Source organism: Cryptomeria japonica, chromosome 4 (genome assembly GCF_030272615.1).
Source record: "Cryptomeria japonica chromosome 4, Sugi_1.0, whole genome shotgun sequence".
Lineage (NCBI taxonomy): Eukaryota > Viridiplantae > Streptophyta > Pinopsida > Cupressales > Cupressaceae > Cryptomeria > Cryptomeria japonica.
Genome location: NC_081408.1, coordinates 711,911,045 through 711,932,253, shown reverse-complemented (window position 1 = coordinate 711,932,253; position 21,209 = coordinate 711,911,045). Strand labels below are relative to the sequence as shown.

The window sequence follows — 21,209 nt, the reverse complement described above, 5'->3', positions numbered from 1 at the left end:
TGACGACTACTCTCGAAAAACATGTATATATTTTCTAAAGTGCAAAGACTCAAATGAAGTACTATCTAAGTTCAAAGAATTCAAGGCACTAGTAGAAAACCAGTTAGGGAAGAAAATTAAGGTGTTAAGATCCGACAATGGGGAGAATATACATCTAACAACTTCAAAGACTTTTGTAATTCTGTTTTGTAATTCTGTTGGGATTAAGAGGGAGTATACTGCACCATATAATCCACAACAGAATGGAGTAGCACAAAGAAAGAACAGAACCATAATTTAAGCAGCAAAAGCCATGATGCATGACCAAAACTTACACACTTCATTCTGGGCAGAAGCTTCAAATACAGCAGTCTACATTCAAAACAGATGTCCGCACTCAGTTCTAGAAAACATAACTCCTGAAGAAGCTTTTACAGGGAACAAACCAGACTTAAGTCATTTAAGGATATTTGGATGTCCCGTATATATACATGTTCCTAAAGAAAAGAGGACAAAACTAGGACCATCAAGAAAAAGAGGTATCTTCATTGGCTATAGTAAAAATACTAAAGGATATCGCATTTACATTCCAGGGAAAAAATCTGTTGAGATAAGTAGAGATGTAAACTTTGAAGAAAACACTACACTCAAAGAACCTGAGGATGATAACATTACTAAAGAAGAAGAAGATTACATAATTGAGATTGAGAGGGAGAATATCATCCAAACCTTCAGACACTGAGAGGGAGGACATCATAAGAGCTTCTGAACCTCTTGTTGATGAAAATATTGAAAAACTCAATAACAAGAAAAGACCTCTATGGGCAAGGAAAATGATTGAAGAGAATAATGTAGAACCAAATGAAATTTCCAAAGAAAATAAGAGAACAAGAACTCTAAAATGTTATGCTGCACTTCTAACCGAACTCACAAATTCTGAACCAACAAATGTCAGAGAAGCTTTATCAAAACAGGCTTGGAAAGATGCTATGGTTGAAGAATATCAATCTATACTAAAGAATGATGTTTGGGATATAGTGCCTAGACCAAAAGGCAAATCAGTTGTCTCATCCAAGTTGTTATTCAAGATCAAATATGCATCTGATGGCAGCATTGAAAAACATAAAGATCGCTTTGTGGCCAAGGGATTCTCTCAAAAAGCAGGAATTGATTATGAAAAGACATTTTCCCCAGTTGCCCGGTATACGTCAGTAAGAACAATAATTGCAATTGTAGCATCCAAAGGATGGAAAATTCACCAAATGGATGTAAAGACTCCCTTCCTAAATGGTTCAATTGAAGAAGAAGTATATATAGAACAACCAGAAGAATTCACCATACGTGATAGAAATTGCTATGTTTGTAAACTAAAGAAAGCTCTCTATGGGCTAAAACAAGCACCTAGGGCCTGGTATACAAGGATAGACAACTATCTCTCCAAACTAGGGTACTCCAAGAACCTAGCAGATCCCAACATCTACTTCAAGGCTTCAAATGGCAATATGACTATATTGGTCCTTTATGTGGATGATCTTTTGATAACAGGAGAGGATAATCTCATTGTGAAATGTAAGCAAGATCTGGCAGTAGAATTCGATATGAAGGATCTAGGGCTTCTACATTATTTTCTGGGATTAGAAGTATGGCAAAAGAAAAACTATATCTTCCTAAATCAAGGAAAGTACACCACAGATATTCTAACTAGATTTGGGATGATGGAGTGTAAGCCATTAGCTACACCAATGGAAACTAATTTACACAAGCTAAAAATTGAGGCAGAAGATTCAGAACCTACAGATCCCACACTCTACAGACAAATCGTCGGTTCACTCATGTATTTGGTAAATACTTGTCCTGATATCTGCTATGCTACAAATGTATTAAGTCACTTCATGTGTGAACCTAAGAAGATACATCTAATGGCTGCTAAACACATTCTAAGATATTTACGAGGCACAATTAGAGGCACAATCAGACTTGGCTTAAAGTATGAAAATGTTGAGATTCAACTTGAAGGATATTCTGATTCTGATTGGGCCGGAAGTACCACTAACCGTAAAAGTACTACAGGGTGTTGCTTCAGTCTTGGTTCTGCTATGATATCTTGGTTCAGCAGAAAACAGTCAGCAGTTGCACAAAGCTCCACCGAAGCAGAATATATGGCAGCCTCCATGGGAGCTCGTGAAGCGGTATGGCTAAGAAAGTTATTATTTGGATTATTTGGAAAAACTTTGAATTCAACCATAATTCACTGTGATAATCAGAGTTGTATCAAGCTCTCAGTAAATCCAGTTTTTCACAATCAATCCAAACATATTGAGATCCCTTATCACTACGTAAGAGATATGGTAGATCGAAATGTCATAAAACTAGTGTACATCAGTACTGAAGAACAAAATGCTGATATCTTCACCAAGCCACTTGCAAGATTGAAGATAGAATACTTCAGAAGTAAACTTGGTATGACTAGATTATAATTGAGATTATTAGGATGAAATTCCTACCATGTGTAATTTGTTCATGAATAAATAAATAAAATGTATATTGCAATATTCTAACTGTGTTCAAGAAGATGACGATCTTCTTATGTTTAAGGTTACTATTTCAAGGTGACGATCTTGACAATAGTTGACCAAGTGTCAAGATTGACTACATTAAGTTGTTGTCCCGGACTGTGCCGGATATCTTGATCCTAAAGTATGTGATCATCTCATGAATGACTTCTTAAGTGATTGTCCCGGACTGAGCCGGATATCATGATATTGAGTTTATGACAAGATTATATTAAATGCTGTCCCGAATTGTGTCGGAAGTCATGACAGAATATGCTCCCAAGAAAATTACTTAGATCCACTCCTGCTAAGAGGGAGTGTTAAGATATAGCCCTCGTGAATCTAACTGATGGTAAATCAGTTATTTAATATATATCATGCCCATGTGATTCTCGATCGCATTATATTAACGGAGCATGCAGTTCGGAAATTAAACATAAACAAACTAATTGTTATGAATGGTTGCCTCCATAGGGGCATGTCCATACATGGCAACTGCCACATACGGACATGTCCCTATGCAGGCAACCTTTCCTCTTGTATTTAAAAACCAAATTCAATGATGGAGACGATCAATAACTTACGGCAATCAGTCTTCCAAAATCGCTGTCATTATTCTTCGATCCATATTTCACAACAAAGTCATGGTCTATTGAAGAATAATGCAAGGCAATATCTCTAGGGTAAGGATCAACATACATCAAGGCTGAATCAATAAGAGCATCAAAGCCCTAGGCATCTATTGATGTGTCTGAAATCGCATTGCTATGACTTTATCCGGCCAACGCAGAATAAAATACTAAGAATCCTATCCTCTCTTGAAATAAGGAAATCCCTAGTGCTGTTTTTAATTGATCAATGGGGATTACCTCAGTGTTTCGGTTGTCAGGTCTTGACTGCAGGATAGCTTAGCGGTTTGATGTGTTTTGCTGGAAACACAAAGGGGACTTAAGGTTAGACGGACGGCTTCGAGCGAGTTCCCTAAAGTTCAACAGTCCTATATCATCTGATTTCACTTGGATTGATACTATCTTGGCTTGACTGTATGGCTTCTTTTGATTTAAAAAAGGAAAAAGGAAGGGGAAAAGAGATAGAGAATATCTAATTAATTTATCTAAAATAACATATTCAGGAAGATAGACAGAAACCTCAAAAAACCAGATTTGACATTATCAGCTAATAAAGCACAATGTTGTAAAATCTAATGCAATCTTCAAAGGGAGCTGAATTTTCATGCTAATAAACATAAATGCAGAATTTGACATCCATTCATTTGATGTTTAACAACCGAACTAAGAACACAAATGGGTTCAGACTAACCATGCAGGGGGAGTGACAATCAGCCAATCCTTAATGGTATGAACACCAAGGTTTCTATCAAATATTATCCTAAAAATACTATCTGAAGACAAAATACATAACAAGAATATTAAATGGTGAAGAAGGAGACCATGCACTCTCAAAGAAATGAGACTGCTTTAATTTCCATTAATTTTGGATGAATTTTGCCAGAGTTTCAGCAACAATCTTAGACTTCTTACCAAAATAAGGGAAAACCAACCCCTTTAAATAGAGATTCAAATTTAGATGAATGGCCAAGATCAAAACAAAACAAGTGGTCCAGATTCATCAATACAACAAAGTACCCATGCCCATAAATAGGAGACAAAATATTAACAACCACCAAAGGAGAAATAATAACTACCTAAAAAGGCAACTAACAACTACCAAAAAGCAGCTCAAAAAGTGCACATGCACGGAGCTCAAAATTTACAATTGACTTGGCAGTTAGAAATGAACTTTATGGTCAAAAAGTGCCTTTTAAGATTTTAAAAGAATTCTGCACTTTATGAAAGCACTTTTTCCTTTTCTGTCGTAACCCTTTCTCTAGAAATTCATCCTCGGCATGCAAATATTCTTTCCAGAGGTCCCGACCTGCCGCACGTTCTGTCCGAACATATTCTTGAAATCTGATGCATAGCTGGAACAACACCATGAACTGAGGCATAGGAGGATGGCGTAGTTTATATTTCATGCCCTCCAAATGACAATCTACATGCTTTAACCCATCCTTCCAGTCGGACCAATGAGCTTCAAAACACAAAATGTCTGAATGTAATCCACTGACAAAATCCAGGTCCTCCGTGGAGTATGCGACTTTATCCATTCTCAATCTGTCCTCCCAGTCCAGCTGCACTATGTCATTAAACAAACTATTTTTCCAACCCAGAACCATTGATCGGAGGATCCTACCACCAAGGTCCCTCATGTCTTTCAAGATTTCCTCACATTCTGCCTACTCTTTATTAATGGTATCTTTTGTTTCACTCTTCATGGTGGCGATCTAGTACCATTCTTCAAAGATGCCGATGTCATAGGGATCTAGAATAGTGGACGATGTGGGAATCTGCGCGTGGGTCCAAAAAAGAGCCCTCATGAGGGGAAGAGTTGTAGCAACGACCTCATGAACCCTGAGACATTCCCTCTTCACCTCGAACAATTTGACCAAAGTGGTCTCTCGGTGGTGGGCCATTTCCTTTACATCTTCAATGATCAGCTCTCCCTTTTCCTTAATGTCTCGAATCCATTCCTTGATAGCCTTGGCGGTATCCCGTACTCCTTCAAACTCTGTTGTAGTCCTTTGCGCCAATGCTGATGGGGGAACATGGGATTCGGGGGCATGATGCAACGGTCTCAACAGGTGATCAATGTACCCCTCGGCCTGCTCAGCACGAACTCGATACATGTTTCTCTTAGCAGTTATCTCGTTGAGTTGCCTGAGCATATTTTACACAGAGTCCTTGAACTCCTCCCTTCTTCTTTGGTGGCTCGCCCTATCAGGACTGTTGTAATTCTATAATCGGCCAACGCAATTTGATCTGCTAGGTTAGCGACAGGCAGGGTAGCGATATGGATGGTGCGGTTCCTCTGCTCATCCTTGGTGATCCGAGAGTAGGTCTTAGGCTTTTTCTTCCCTTTGGACTTTCTTTCCCCTATGCGAGAGAAAATATCCTTTAAGTCGATTGGTGGCTTGGTGGTTGCCTTATAGTGTGCACGAGCAACTAACTAGTCTTGAGGTATGATCCGCCCAGATGTTATGGCTAAATTTCCACTCTGCTCCTTAGAGGTTTCAGCTGGTTCACTGCATATCTGCAATTGATCTGTCATATAAGGAGCAAATGCAGTATCCAGCCCTTTACTTATAGCTGAGTTCTCCCCTACCTCACTGAACAACTATCGGGTATCCCCATGTGATGGTTGCTCCACAGTTCTGTCAGGCTCGTGGGTCTCATCCCCTTTTCATTCTCCTTCGACGGTGGTGTCATCTTTGTCGGTACTATGCAGTTGTAATTCATGCCAACTCCCCTGGGTGAGTTCACGTATATCAGCCTCTCAATTGGACGGAATTTCTCCTTCCTCGACTTGATTTCCAGGTTCACTAGAATCAATGATCCTCATCTCTGCATTTAGCTCATTTTGTGTCGAAGGATTATTAGCCTCGAATGCATCAACATCGCTCTGGGAGGGCGGAGTAGGTATATAATCAAGTTCAACTACATCATCCTTGGAACTGGCATCCGTGGATGATGAAGTGACTTTTGGCCTTCTAATAGGGATCTTTTCCCTTCTAGTCCTTTTTGACGCCCGAGTCCCTCTATTAGCTCTGGCTTTCTTCCTCTTTTCAGGTTTCTCAACCTCTTCCTTCGGTGCACTTGAGGTTCCCTCATCCTCCGAGGACTGAGAATCGAGACTACCCATCATATGGTATGTGAACTGAATTCCCTCATGGGTTAGTCTCTCAATCTGCTGGTGTAACCAATGATCGGTGTACCTTCTCGGAGCTGCCATAATTGCCTCAAAATTAATGATTGGATCCTAAGACCAATCAATGCCCGGCAAGAGGTACCTTACTGCCTCAAAATCTTGGACCTGTAAGCAATTGCCAGAGTCTATGCTTTGATTCGGGACCCAACGGTATTCGTAAAGTCGCATCTGCTGCACACTTAACCTTGAATATTGACGCCATCGGACTTCATAGTCATCAGAACAATTCTTCCAATAGTCCTCAATTGATTCCTTTGCTCTATAGCGCCTGCCATAGGCTCTTTTTGCCAAATTGTCATGATCAAAACATTTCCTTGGGAAATGTTCCTGTAGGCCATAAGATGCTAACTCAGCAAGTGACTCATCGGCTTGCATTGAATTCTTGAAATGTACATCGAGGTTACCCAAAATCATAGGGAAGGTGAATCCGGACTGTTTATTATCTCTGAGCAAGTTGCCCGCTGGATGTGTTTGCCTTGCAAATTCCATAAGAATTACTTTGTCTGTTGGATAGCGTGGAAGTCGGAACGGAGCTCCCTCAAAGCCGGCTATCCGGATATAGGAGAACCTAGGGAATTGAATAAACCAAGCGCCATACTTTTGTACCAAAATGGTAGCCTTCTCTGAGAGCCTTATGTGCAATCCCCCCTACATCAACTTGACTAAGCGCATTGTGAAGGCGTCATTGACATGCTCATATCGACCAATTGCATAAGAAGGGTTGTTCTTTTCCCTCTGATCTATGTCATAGTAATGTAACTGAGGATAGCAATCGTACACCTTTACCTGATTGGGCCCGTTCCCGATTTCACCCTTCTTGATTAACCCTGTCAATGGCTGGTGTCGGGTGAACATATAAACTAGGTAAGAGGTCATGGTGAAGTGCTTCTTCTCTTCAAGTTCGACCAACTATGTATGGATACTATCACTGATGATCTGGGCCCAGTCGAATTTGGATTTCCCGGCAAAGACCTGCTCCATAAAGTAGAACATTCACTCTTCAAAAAAGTTAGATTGAGGGAGTCCCATAACCCAGCTGAGCAAGGTGACCATATCACCATGCTCATTGTGAAAGTCACTTCTGGGGGTCTTTTTCCTGATTCTAATACTCGAAGGCCTTCTCTCCTTATACCATTCTTCGTTTATCAATGTCCTGCATTTAGAAGGGTTCATGTCATATGCAACTTGTGCTTCATCTATGGTTGTTGCAATGGGGTTATCCGGGAACAGGATGTCAAATGCTTCGCCAATGGCCTCAGGTGTGAATTCAGCTAGGACCATATTTTCCAGAACCACTAATCTGGTCTTTGGCTGATAATATCGGGCAGCCTCAACTACTAGCTCATAATTCTGCACTGATGGAGGAAATCCTGCTGCCTGGGCGATACCACTTTCCATCATCCACCTAGGCCTGCCATAGGCGTTTGGAGAATATACCCGGTCTTTGAAGTCCTGAATGTCTATATGGCCCAAGTCAGTATCGCCTATGTTTTCCCATATGCTCTAGACTTTTGACTCCCTCAGTCCTCCTCTCTGGTACTGGTATTTCATCTTCTCACCTTTGCGGGGAATGTCTGATTTAGAAACCCGAGATGTTCTGGCTGCACCAAGCATCTTTGAGGATTCTACCGCAGATTTAGGCATTTATCCTACACAATCGAACACGGATTACGAGACGAGATGAAGGAAACAAAAGGTTAGTCAAAAAGAGGATGACGATAGCACATAAGGATCAAAGGAAAACTGAAATTTGAAGAAAGTACAACGCTTCAGCAAAAGGGCCTGATTAATTTGGACATGAAATGTTATTAAGCTTCTCCATTTAAAATTTACTACTTGGCTGCAGTTCAGGGATTGGGTGTTCAATGATTGCTAAATTTGCACTCAAAAGTCCTTAAGTTCAATTTTCAAGAAAATGAGGTTCAAAATTTCTAAGTCCGAAAATTTGCATTCCTGGGTTAATTTTCTTGATAGACTACTTTAAATGCTTTGTTGATGCCTTTCAAAAGAAAAAAGATGTGGTCTATAGAATTTCACCATTTAATTAATTTTATATTATCTGCTTAAAACACATTTGACCAGCCTTGCATTTATTTTAAATGATTTCAAAGGAGATAAAGCGAGCTTACCTGGCAGACAAGGTGTCAATCCCGCGGTCTCCCCAAACTTCGGGTTAAAAGGGCTTTGTGCAAACTCGGCCTGCAGGGTCATTTTACAAACTTTGAAAATTCCCTTTCCTTTAACTCACGTGGTTTTCAAATTGTCCAATTTTCGGGCTGGAGGAAACACACGTAAACTCTAAGACACTGCCTAGGTTCTACCTCGCGACTTCAACGCTTGGAGCATTTTGCAAATTTCAAATTGTGAAAACTCCTAATTTTTCTCTCACGATTCCTCGATTTTTTACGATTTTCGAACATTTTACCTCTGCGCCGAAATTCGGGCTATATGGAGCTCCTTTGCGAACTTCTATTTCACTTATCGCCAAACTTCGGCCTAATTCGCTCTTTTGCGAACCCTAGTTTTTCGTTTTCCGCCTTTATGTGCATCGAACTTCGGGCGATATTGCTCTTTTGCAAACATTTTTACATTTTAAAGTTTTCCCTATTGCGAACTTCGGGCGATATTGCTCTTTTGCAAACCTTTATTTTTGCGTTTCACCTTTTGGCAAAATTCGGGTTAATTGGACATTTTGCAAACTTTTGATATTTAATGTTTTGCCCTTCTATCGCCGAACTTTGGGCGAAATTGATATTTTGCAAACTTTCGACATTTTTTACACTTCGCCTTCTATCGCTGAACTTCGGGTGATATAGGCATTTTTACAAACTTCTCACTTTTCCACACTTTACCTCTATGCGCCGAAATTTGGGTTATAACAAGTTTTTTGATTGACATTTTGCCTCTATTCGCCGAAATTCGGCAAATAAGGCGATTTTGCAAAGGTCTTTCACTTTCCGCCGAACTTCAGCCTAAAACGCTCTTTTGCAAACTTTCTTCAAGTTTGGCGAACTTTAACATTATCGCGGAACTTCGGCCTTTTGGCCTTTTTGCAAACCTTCTTCACTTTTTACACTTCGCCTTCTATCGCTGAACTTTGGGCAAAATAGGCGTTTTTGCAAACTTTTTGGAGTTTTGACATTTTGCCTCTAGCCCTCGAAAATCGGCCCTTTTGGAGCTTATGCAAACTTTCTTCACTTTTCGCATTTAGCCTCTTACCCTTGAAAATCGGCAAATTTAGGTGTGATGAAAAGGTTTGTATTTTATGAATTTGACATTTAGCTCCCAAAAATCGGCCTTTAAGGCACACTTGAAAGGCTCTCAACTGACGCTTACTTCATGGCGAAAATCAGCCTCCTGAGGGATTTTGCTAACTCTTATTTAACTTGTCTTTCGGGCTATAAAGCCTTTTTGCAAGCTTTTCAAAACTTTAACTTTGCCCTCAAATTTGGTGAAAATCGACCAAGAAGCGATATTTGAAAAGTTTTCAACTTAAGCGTTTACTTCAATCTAGCAAATTCCCAGGCTTACGCTATGACCAAACCTCTCCTGGCCTGATATTGGGCACTCAAAAAAGTGAGACTTTCCGCTCAGAACTCCCAGGCGATGCAACTCAAAAACCCAAACACGCCCTTTCTCCAACGACAGCAAAGGCTACTACTTCACCACTTCTGGATCCCAACAAGAGGGACGACAGACAAAAAATCAAAATTCGAAACTCAGCAGGACGAAGGCTGAAAACCAAAAGAGGGGGACCCTGTCGGCGACAGGGAGTGTGTGCAACGCACAACAGCATCCAAGGAAGTGGATAGGATCATCATCACAGAATGGAGGAACAAACATCAGAGATACAAGTGTTCAAGGAAATCACATCATTCAAGACTTCAACACATGGAGGAAAGTCCAATACATTGCAACACTCCACGATTCATAGACATTGCAAAAGAGGAATGAAGATTCATTATCACAAGATGAAGATCAACATCATGAAAAAGTAAAGTCTTTTGATGAGTTACAAAAAGCAAGTAGCTCAGGTGGCGCCCAGTCATGACCGTCTACTCAATCACATCATTCCAAGTCAAAGCATCTAGATTCAATGCACTTGATTCATCCATCAAGTAGGATAACTACCACATGTGGGCTACCCTCACCATTTATTGGTCAGAAATCCAAGGAAGGACATGTGTCCTATAAATTGTAATTTTATCATTGGTCAAGCAAAAAATGCTATCTAATGGGTGTAATAAACTCTAATTAAGGTTTCTATCTTTCGATCTTGGCCATTCATTGTGAATCAATATGAGCCACACATTGTAGAGAGCCATCTATATAAGGTTCAATTTTCTCATTTGTAAAGGTTAATAGTTGAAGAATAGACCATAGTCAATAGTTAGCAAGTAGCAAGCAGATAGCTAGATTAGAGTAGGAGAAAAGAGATTGTTGTCAAGATAGTGTTGCAAGAAGTATGTTAATTTCATTGAAGATATGGTGAATTTCATATGTTATTCAACATTTTACATGGTCTCTACTTCTCATTTATTTTTTATGTTGGTTAGATGGACGGAAGATCTTTGTGCATGATTGATGGTGAAATTCTTATGTTCATTCTCCTAGTATTTCAGTGATTGTGAAGTATCTTGCATAGTCAACTGTATTCATTTAGCCAAGCTTAACTTCAATTGCTACTCACTCATTGATATGCATTGCATTGATGGTGTCTATGTTGTTGGTAGTAATTTGAAAATCATTTTGCTCTCCTTAGAAGATTGCACTTAACTTGCAAAGCAAAGTCTACTTGAGTTTCACCAAAGATTGTCCATCGCTCTTGCATTCCTAGGATTAGACTACCTTCGTAAACCCTTCATCTTTTTATCTTTTTCTAAGTTAACTTGCACGCTCCAGCAGCATCAAACATTCAAGTATCAACATAAGTCCCGTTGTGATTCCAGCAATATCACATCATACACACTGAGTCTATCCAAGGGCATGTCAAGACCTGGCATTCGGAACCTTGGAATCATCCCATTTGATGATACAGTTTAACACTTGGGAGGATTTTGTTCAAGAGAGGATAGAATACTTAGTAATTTATTCTGTGTTGCATGGTGCATAAAAAACACCATCAACAGGTCCTTATTCACAAACACAAATAAAGAGAAAGTTCTTTTTGGTTGATATTGATTGCTCCAACCTAGAGATCCTCCTACATCATAAAATTTGTTTATTAATATTTTTGTTTCTCCTAGTTCTCAGGATATTGTTGACACTTATGAAGATGGTGTACTAGTTCAAAATGGTTGATCAACTTTAAGATAGTCTTCTTATACATTCTTCCAAGGTTCTCGACATATAATTTGTAATGGTGCATACTCCATACAAGAATGACTAATTTATTTAGTGTCATCTCTCTAACAGCCTTAGGATTTTCTTTTATAACATCTTCCCATTGGCAGACACCAGTGGTACTTACTGAACATTAGATGTTGTTTGTTATTCCTGCTAGGTTTCACTGCAGGAAGTTTACATTACTTTGTTAAAAATGTAAGGTTGTAGGTAAGTCAGATTGTCTTGTTGATTGGGAGATTGTTCTCTTTTACATTCTACACATGATCTGTAAAGCTTGAAGGCATGATCACTTGTGGCTTATCGTTTGTTATGGAATCAATTTATGTTACTCTTGGTTCTTTTTTGAACTATAAACCCACTGTCTTTTATGTGTTGTTAATTATCTTTTATTATTATGTATTTCTTTTAATTACTGCTTGAATAATTTAGAAATCTCTTTTGCAACTGCCATCATTCTCTCATTAGTACATATTTATTGTTTGATACATCTTTTAGAATATTCTAGGTTTCTATTACATAAACCCTTAAGACTAACTGGATTTAGAAATATTCCATGAGTTTTAAAAGAGCACTCATTGTATTTATATATGATAAAATATTGGAATGGTGAAACTAGCATACCTATGCCATCTCATTTATATATGTCTTATTGCATCTACAAGTCTGTGTATGTTGTCTACAATCATTTTCTGAAAGCCATAAAGCCAGTCCAAAAGAGGGGTGGCCTAGGAGAACTCAACCTTAGTGATCCGGCAATTTCCACAAAGGTATTTTTAAATGCCACCATCCATACTCGCCAGTAGATGTCAGAGATCACAACAAATCAGTTGCAAGAAGTCTGCCACCTGTCAGGGTGAGTAATAGATCAGATCCATGCAGCAGATAATTCCCACAGCACACAGGTTTGATCCTGAGGAGCTCCCACTTGACACTCAAAAAATATCTGGGACTCTTCAGAACCTGAAAAATTTGCCAGATTAGGAGCACTCATTTCTACACCTTGGCAACTGGAGTATGTATGGCATCAATATTTAATCTTCATGAGTGTACCCAACGTTAAATACCCCCATCCATCATTTAGTTCCCAAGAATAGCATTATTCCATCCAAGTCAACTGTGTGATTATTGACTGCATTATTTTAAATAGCCAAGATTTACATAGAACTTAAAAGTGATTTTATTCCCTTACAAACATATTGGCTACTATTCTCAAATTCTATGGTGTTCAATTTAGTAACGCGGGTAATTTGGAATATGAAAATGCAAGTACCCAAAAAGGATTAATGGCACTAGAAGAGATAAGGAGTAAATATTATTTTTGTAATATGCCTTTAAAATTTGGGAATGAATGTTTAGTTGAATGGAGAGATTCTATGGGCTCAATTAAGATATTTGATGTTATTAATAATTCATTTAAAAAAAAACTTGATTGCACAGCATAAATCCTTCGCTCCCATAAAGCACAATAAAGGACTAAAAACTACAGAAATGATTAGCTGATAAAATGAAAGACAAAAATGCATACAAACCCAAATAAAATAGAAAAATATAAAGTAAATTATATAGGCCCTTATGCCACTTACCTAAAATAATACCTTGCGCTCCTCTATAGTATGCACTAGTCAATGTCCGAAAACGTTCTTGGCCAGCTGCAAGCAAAATAAGTGACAATAATTAAATACATAGTTTGAACCTGCCTCCTCACTAAAAATTAGTGTATAAAGTTATGATCCATAATATCTCTCTGTCCAAATTTGTTAAGTGTAGTGTCCTGACTAGAAACGGTTTCAATTTGACTTGTATACAACTGAGAGTCTGAGATAAAAACAAATGACATGCAATCTAGAACTGATACAAAGGATCATTAAAATTATGTTCATAATGATGGGCATTATGACTGGAAAATCAGTTCAGTGGTAAATAGTTACATGAGCAGCTTCAGATCTTAACCACGCATATTAAATTATTTAAGAAAATGATAGGATCTTATTGGTTGAATAAATATATAAAACCAATAACAGATATTCCAAGTGAACTGATTTAAAATTGAAAATATTATTTGAATGTACTTACTAGAGAATCGTAATGAAAACGGGGTATTGTGCCTATGGTTTGAGCAAATATTTATAATAAAATCTATAGCTAGTTGATACCAACATGCATTACAAATTAACCTTTCTTTTTTCCTCTTGAAGAATAGGAATCACATTTATTCTTAGGTAAATATTGCATTTTCGCTAATGAGCATTTACTTATTAATAGATGGAAAACTACTCTTATCAAATTCACCTATATTTTTGGGAAGTCAGAACATGAACCTTTCCAAAGAAACTGCCGCTCAACAGAAACATATTAGAATGTCAATATTAAATAATGGTTTAGTAAGGTCCACAAAAACATAAAATAGATGTCATCAACCTATTTCTAGAAATAATTTATTTATAACAGCCTCGCTCGACATATCATCATTGATGTCGAAGGGAGAAGATTAATTGTCACTAATGTCAAAACAAATGGATGAGATTGTCATTGATGTCAGAGATCGAAACCACTGCCACTTTATATATAAACATATAATAGATTGCCCAAGTAAAATAATATAAGTGATACATATTCATATATACTAAAATAAAATAGAAGGCAGCAATGGTTGTATTCATTAGTTATTCATAATTGCAGCACTATAAAGGATAGCGAATGCTTTTGAAAGATAGCATATAAGACAAAAGGAGCAGAAAATAAAATATTACAAGGCAGCTACTAATAATGTAACAATCATTATTATTGAAAGGCTGTGAAATAATAAAAGGCGACAGTGATTAGACATAAAGGCAGTGATTCATTTTGAGACGGCACGTCCATTGTGAAGTGTTGTCTCACTTAAAGAAATGGTATTCTTTCAAGAGGACTATGAAGATATAAACTAGGTTTCGGTTTGGGAGATCTGCAGTCTGATCTCCTGTGTTAACATATTCCAATTTGATCACATTTTTGTCTACCATGTCTCGCACATAATGGTATGGAATCTCAATATGCTTGGATCTGTCATGAAATACTGGATTTATAGAAAGCTTTATGCAGCTCTGGTTGTCACAATGGATGACAGTGGGTTTCATAGGTTCTCCAAATAGTCCCACAAGCAACTTCCTAAGCCATACTGCTTCTCGAGCAGCCATGGGAGCTGCAATGTACTTGGCCTCGGTGGAACTCTGAGCTACAGAAGACTGTTTTCTGTTGATCCAAGATATCATGGCTGATCCTAAACTGAAGCAACACCCTGAAGTGCTTTTCCTGTCAGTCACACTCCCAACCCAATCTGAGTCTGTAAATCCGTGTAGGTCTAGATTGACTTTCTCATATTTGAGACCAAGGTTTAGAGTACCTTGTAAGTATCTCATAATGTGTTTCACTGCAATCAAATGGATTTCCTTAGGCTCACACATAAACTGACTTAAGGCATTGACAGCATAACAGATATCTAGCCTTGTATTCACCAGATACATCAGGGACCCAATCATCTATCTGTAGAGTGTAGGATCAGTGGATTGTGACTCTGTTGCTGCTTCCCTAAGTTTATGTAAATTTGTTTCCATGGGAGATGTCATAAGTCTGCAGTTATGCATTCTGAATCTCTTCAAAATGTCCAAGGTATACTTTCCTTGGTTTAGTATAATATTGTCAAAATTCTGCCATACTTCTAATCCTAGGAAGTAATGAAGGAGTCCTAAGTCCTTCATATCAAATTCTTTGGATAGATCATTCTTGCATTGATCTATAAGATGGTCATATCATGTGATTAATAAGTCATAAACATATAAAATCAACATTAGCATGTCATCTTTATTTCTTTTGTAGTAGAGATTAGGATCTGCATCATTTTTATAGAAGCCTAGTCCTAAGAGATAGGTGTCAATTCTTTCATACCAGGCCCTGGGGGCCTGTTTAAGCCCATAGAGAGCTTTCTTGAGTCTGCACACATGAGACTCTGCATCATAAATTTCAAACCCTTCAGGTTGCTCTAGGTAGACTTCTTCTGAGATCTCACCATTTAGAAATGTTGTCTGGTGTACCTTCCATCCTTTTGCTACTGCAATGGCTAATACAACTCTCACTGATGTATACCTGTCAACGGGTGCAAAGGTTTCTTCATAGTCTATTCCCTCCCTTTGTGAGAATCCTCTGGCTACAAATCTGGCCTTGTGTTTCTTAATACTACCATCTGCAGCATGTTTGATTTTGAATAACCATTTAGATGAAACAACAAATTTCTTGGTTGGCCTAGGAACAATCTCCCAAACATCATTTTTCATAATGGATTGATACTCTTCAGACATGGCATCCTTCCATACTTGATGTTTAAGTGCATCTGATACATTGTTTGGTTCAGTTTTAGAAAGATTATTCATAAGAGCAACATAGCTAATGAATTTATTAGGTCTTTTGCTTTCCCTGAAGGTTCCTGAAGGAGCAGTAAACTTCTGAGCTTCTGCTACAGTCTTGGTGGCCCATAGAAGTCTTTTCTTGAGGTTTTCTTTAGTTGGGTTTGAAATTTCACCTATGGTTTCCTCAAGATTCTCCCTTTGAAGCTCAGGAGTGGGGTTTTCTTCTATGTTAGGAGTGGGGATATAAATTTCAGGCTCTATTGTACTTAGGGCTCTTTTGAAGGCTAAGTCTTCTTCAAAGATTACATCCCTACTAAGTTCAATATTTCTCTGACCATGTATATATATTCTATAGGCTTTGGATGTTTCGCTATATCCTACAAGTATTCCCCTTTTTCCAGAAGGTTCTAGTTTTAGTCTTTTCTCTTTAGGTACATGTATATAGGCAGGACACCCAAATATCCTAAGGTGGCTGATATCTGGCTTTAGTTTGGTAAATACTTCCTCAGGAGTTTTATCTTCAAGATGTGAGTGAGGACATCTGTTTTGGATATACACAGTAGTGTTAGTTGCTTCTGCCCAAAGATTGATATTTAGATTCTGATCAAGAATCATGGCTTTGGCAGCTTCTACAATTGTCCTATTTGTGTTAGTATTTAGGACTTGAAGGTCTTCATCTATGTTCTTTTGTTTTACTCCCATCTTGTTCAATCTTGATTCTTCTTGGAGACAATCGTCCCTTAATCTTTCAAACTTAGGATATTTGGACCTTGCACTGATGCCTTGGACGAATGTACTCCATCCACTAGGCAACCCATCAAGAGAAATGAGTGTTAACTCTTTGCTTTTGATCTCGTAATCCAGAGTTGCTAGTTCATCTCTTAGAGTTGATATCCGCATAAAGTAGGCGTTGATTGTCTCCCCCTTGTTCCTGGTGATATGATTTATTTCTCATTTTAATGCCAGAGTTCGACTTGCATTCGATATCTCGAATGTGCTTTCAAGTGCTTTGAACATTTTATAGGCTATCTGATGTTTTCTTATGATGGGCATTTCATTTCCTTCAATCCATGCGGTTTTGTCAGGTTCATTTTCAGGTTGATCATTTTTAGTTTGAACAAATGAATCTACTTTGTTCTCTTTTAAGATCATCTGGATTCTGAACTTCCAGGCTGAAAAATCATCGCCACCTCTGAGTCTGTCTTCGAATCTGATAGTGCTGGCCATTGGAGAAATGTGATGTAGTATATAACCTTGTTCTTAAATTTTTCACAAAAATGAATAGCCTCAAGTTCGATCAACTTGGCTCTGATACCATGTAAAAGTTATTGCAATTTCCAATTTAATAAACAAGTTATATGCTAGATAGTGTATTTCTGATTTTTGGTATTATTATTATGACAATAATATTATCGTCTTTCTTTTCTGCAGGTCTGAAGGATGAACATGTATCGATTTCAATGTCATCCTTTTCTTTTGAATGATGTATATATCGTAAGACAGCCACGATCAAGTGGCACCTTGATCGGACATGTCTTTTAGACATGTCCGACCAAGATGTCACTTGGTCATGGCTTGTCTACCGATTCACTTAGTGTTATGATAACTAATCGGTGTCAAAGCAAATGATAACAGATTGATATAAACACACCCGATAATGAATCGGTGTTAATAACAAACAATAACAGATCGATATAAACACACCCGATAATGAATCGATGTTAATAGCAAACAAGAACAGATCGATATAAACACACCCGATAATGAATCGGTGTTAATAGCAAACAAGAACAGATCGATATAAACACACCCGATAATGAATCGGTGTTGATAGCAAACAAGCCCGATAACAAATATCATTAGATCGATGCTTAACTATGTTAAGCAGGTCATCGATCTAATCCATCTTTATCAATATCATAATTATGATCAATATTACAGTTTGATAAATATATTCAGTTTGGAAAGCATAAATCAGATAATCTAACTGCAAAGATGAGTAAACCAAAACAGAATAGAAGAGATTAACGAGTTAGGAAAGTCTTATCTTGCAGAAGCTACTAATGCATTAACACTAACGAACCCAAACACCATTTCAAAATTTTGCCGTACTGGTTCTTCAAATTCAAACTTGAACCCAAACCCAAACCAGCAACCTAGTTTATATCTTCATAGTCCTCTTGAAAGAATACCATTTCTTTAAGAGAGACAACACTTCACAATGGACGTGCCGTCTCAAAATGAATCACTGCCTTTATTTCTAATCACTGTCACCTTTTATTATTTCACAGCCTTTCAATAATAATGATTCTTGCATTATTAGTAGCTGCCTTTGTAATATTTTATTTTCTGCTCCTTTTGTCTTATGTGCTCCTGTTGCCTTATGTGCTTTTTTGTCTTATATGCTATCTTTCAAAAGCATTCGTTGCCCTTTATAATGCTGCAATTATGAATAACTAATGAATACCATCATTGCTACGTTCTATTTTATTTTAGTATATATATATATATGTATATTTGTACATACATAATATATATGTACATATATGTATATATATATATATATATATGTACATATATATATATGTACATATATGTATATATATGTATATATATGTACATATATATGTATATATATGTATATATATGTACATATATGTATATATATATGTATATATATGTACATATATGTATATATATATGTATATATATATATACATATATATATATATATATATATATATATATATATATATATATATATATATGCAGCCTGTAAGCATGAATTAATATTAGAATGTCGCACATATATATGTGTATGTGTGCGCGTGCGGTGTGTGTGTGTGTGTGTGTGTGTGTGTGTGTGTGCAGCCTATAAGCATGAATTAATATAGAATGTCACATGTTATCATATAAACAACATAAACACCATAAACTTGTAATTATAGCGTCGTGATCTACCATCGTAACATCATATACTTCAAGTTCAACATCAAAATATTAAAATGATATTATCAAGTTCAAGTATCATTGTTTCAAAATTCAACTTACAACAATTGGAACTTTATCCTAAGTTTAAATCATCTAATGGATTCTTCTTCTTCTTCTTCTTCTTCATCTTCATCTTCTTATTCTTCTTCTTCAATGGCATTAGTTGATTCACAAATATTTCCAGGGCCAATGGGTTCAGCTGCACCAATAACATTCTAGCTGTCAAATCCTCCAATGCAGCAACTGCAAGCTGAGAAGTGGAAGCATCCAAATCCGTATGTTCTGCATTCATATCCAACATGTTTGAATCCCTTTCTTTGTATATATTTTGTTTGCCTTAATTGGATTCTAGTATGAATAATGTTTATATGATATCATGATGCATACTAATGCTTAGTCAAAATAGATGTTAGCTTGGCTTATGGTTTAATGTAAATTTCCCGTGACTGATATTGTGTGTAGGACTTAACCAAGAATTCTCTTAAAGAGTATTTCAATTGGTAAATTTATATTCTAAAATATATATTACATTTCTTTTTTTTTATTGGATTTGTGGTTTTAGGGCAAAATTTAGGAATATCCCAAAAGGGGACGTATGTGTTTCTTGTTTTCATTTTCATGGTTTTTGTTCATTTCTTACTAATCACATCAAAATCCTACAATTTAATGTTGATATCATCCTATGAGGTCCACCAAGCGAGCTCCTCCTCAAAATTACCAACTTCGATGTTCATCATTATAGTATTTTTGAAAAAGGTAACATATTATATATTAATTTAAAAAGACGAGTATGTAGTGAGATGTCATAGAGAAAATATGATATCCTAGAGAATCATGAGAGAAGAAGAGAGGAAACAAATAAATGATTAAGAGAGATACTTCTAATTATTAGATGAGGTTGAAACTTGAAACAAATATAATCCTAAAGCATACCAATGTCATACAAAAACTTAAACAAGATTATATGACTGAATACAAAAGTAATTGAAAATAAATACACAATAAATGTATATGACGAATACACAATTTGTTGGGGATGTGTCAGAAGTGTGTTTTGTTCAAGCGAGATTGTTGGAAATATGGTCATTGATGTCAAAGTAAGATTGTTGGACATATTGTCATAGATGACAATGGTTGTTGATGTCAAAGTTTGGGAGATTGTTTGTTATATTGGCTTTGACTGGAGGCCGACTCATGGAATTTTATTAGTATGATTTAATTTTATAGGGACAACCTATGTGTTTTATGTAATTAATGTTGGCATCCAAAGGGGTATAAAAAGGTGAAGCATGCTTCTTAGTATGATGTGTGAGAAAATGCTTTATCATTAAAATATAGAGCAGAGCAGATTTAATGGAAAGAAGATTTAATATAGAGCAGATTTAATGTACAGAACATTTAATACAGAGCAGATTTTGTGAAGTGTGAAAGTATAGAAAAAATTGTGCATTATCCATTGAAGAAGCAACATCTAAAAAGTGAATTTTGCAGAAGAGGTTGGCCCCTCCTAAAAGAAGAGATTGGTGTCTCTTGCTGAGTTGGTGCTCAATTGTGAGGATTGGTGTCTCCAATGGATTGGCACCTGCAAATTCTGTAAATGAGAAATGGTGTCTCCAGTGGGTTGGTGCCTGCAAATATTGTAAAATCATGTTGTTTTGTTGTGGCTTGATTTGGACAGTAGATCTAAGCAGTCCTTCATGGTTTTTCCCCAAAAGAGTTTCCACATATATCTTGTGTTCTTAATTGTGTGGACCTTGTGTATTTGGTATTATTGTGGTTGTTAAATTTTAAATAAGTAAAAGTTTGTCTTATACTGATTCACCCCTCTTCCCCGTCTCAGTATAAGCATGTGTTCATCATAATTTTATCTTGTACATCCTATAAATGTCCAGTGGGTGTATTCATTGTTCAAGCAGAATAATGCAGATATGCAACCATCCAACCATCCTATTATTTGAGATACCCACGAATTTGTATAACTGCTGTGTATATGCATGCATAGGTATATAAGTGGTATGCCTTTGCATGAGACCATATGATTATACTGAAAGAGGTATCTTGAAGTTTCTAGGTATATTAATTAGATTCAGCACCTTAAACAGCTGGCTACACTGCAAACTGCTTTTGATGGCTT

General features: G+C 37.0%; 1 protein-coding gene across 2 annotated transcripts in view; it reads right to left on the bottom strand.

Annotated features, from left to right (window-relative positions):
• LOC131036187 (ras-related protein RABC1) overlaps positions 1-21,209 on the bottom strand; it is a 153,665-nt gene that overhangs the window by 87,781 nt on the left and 44,675 nt on the right. For both annotated transcript variants that reach the window (XM_057968011.2, XM_057968010.2), the window contains one exon: positions 13,286-13,351. In XM_057968011.2, the coding sequence (XP_057823994.2) occupies positions 13,286-13,351 (66 nt within the window). The remainder of the gene's footprint in view (positions 1-13,285; positions 13,352-21,209) is intronic.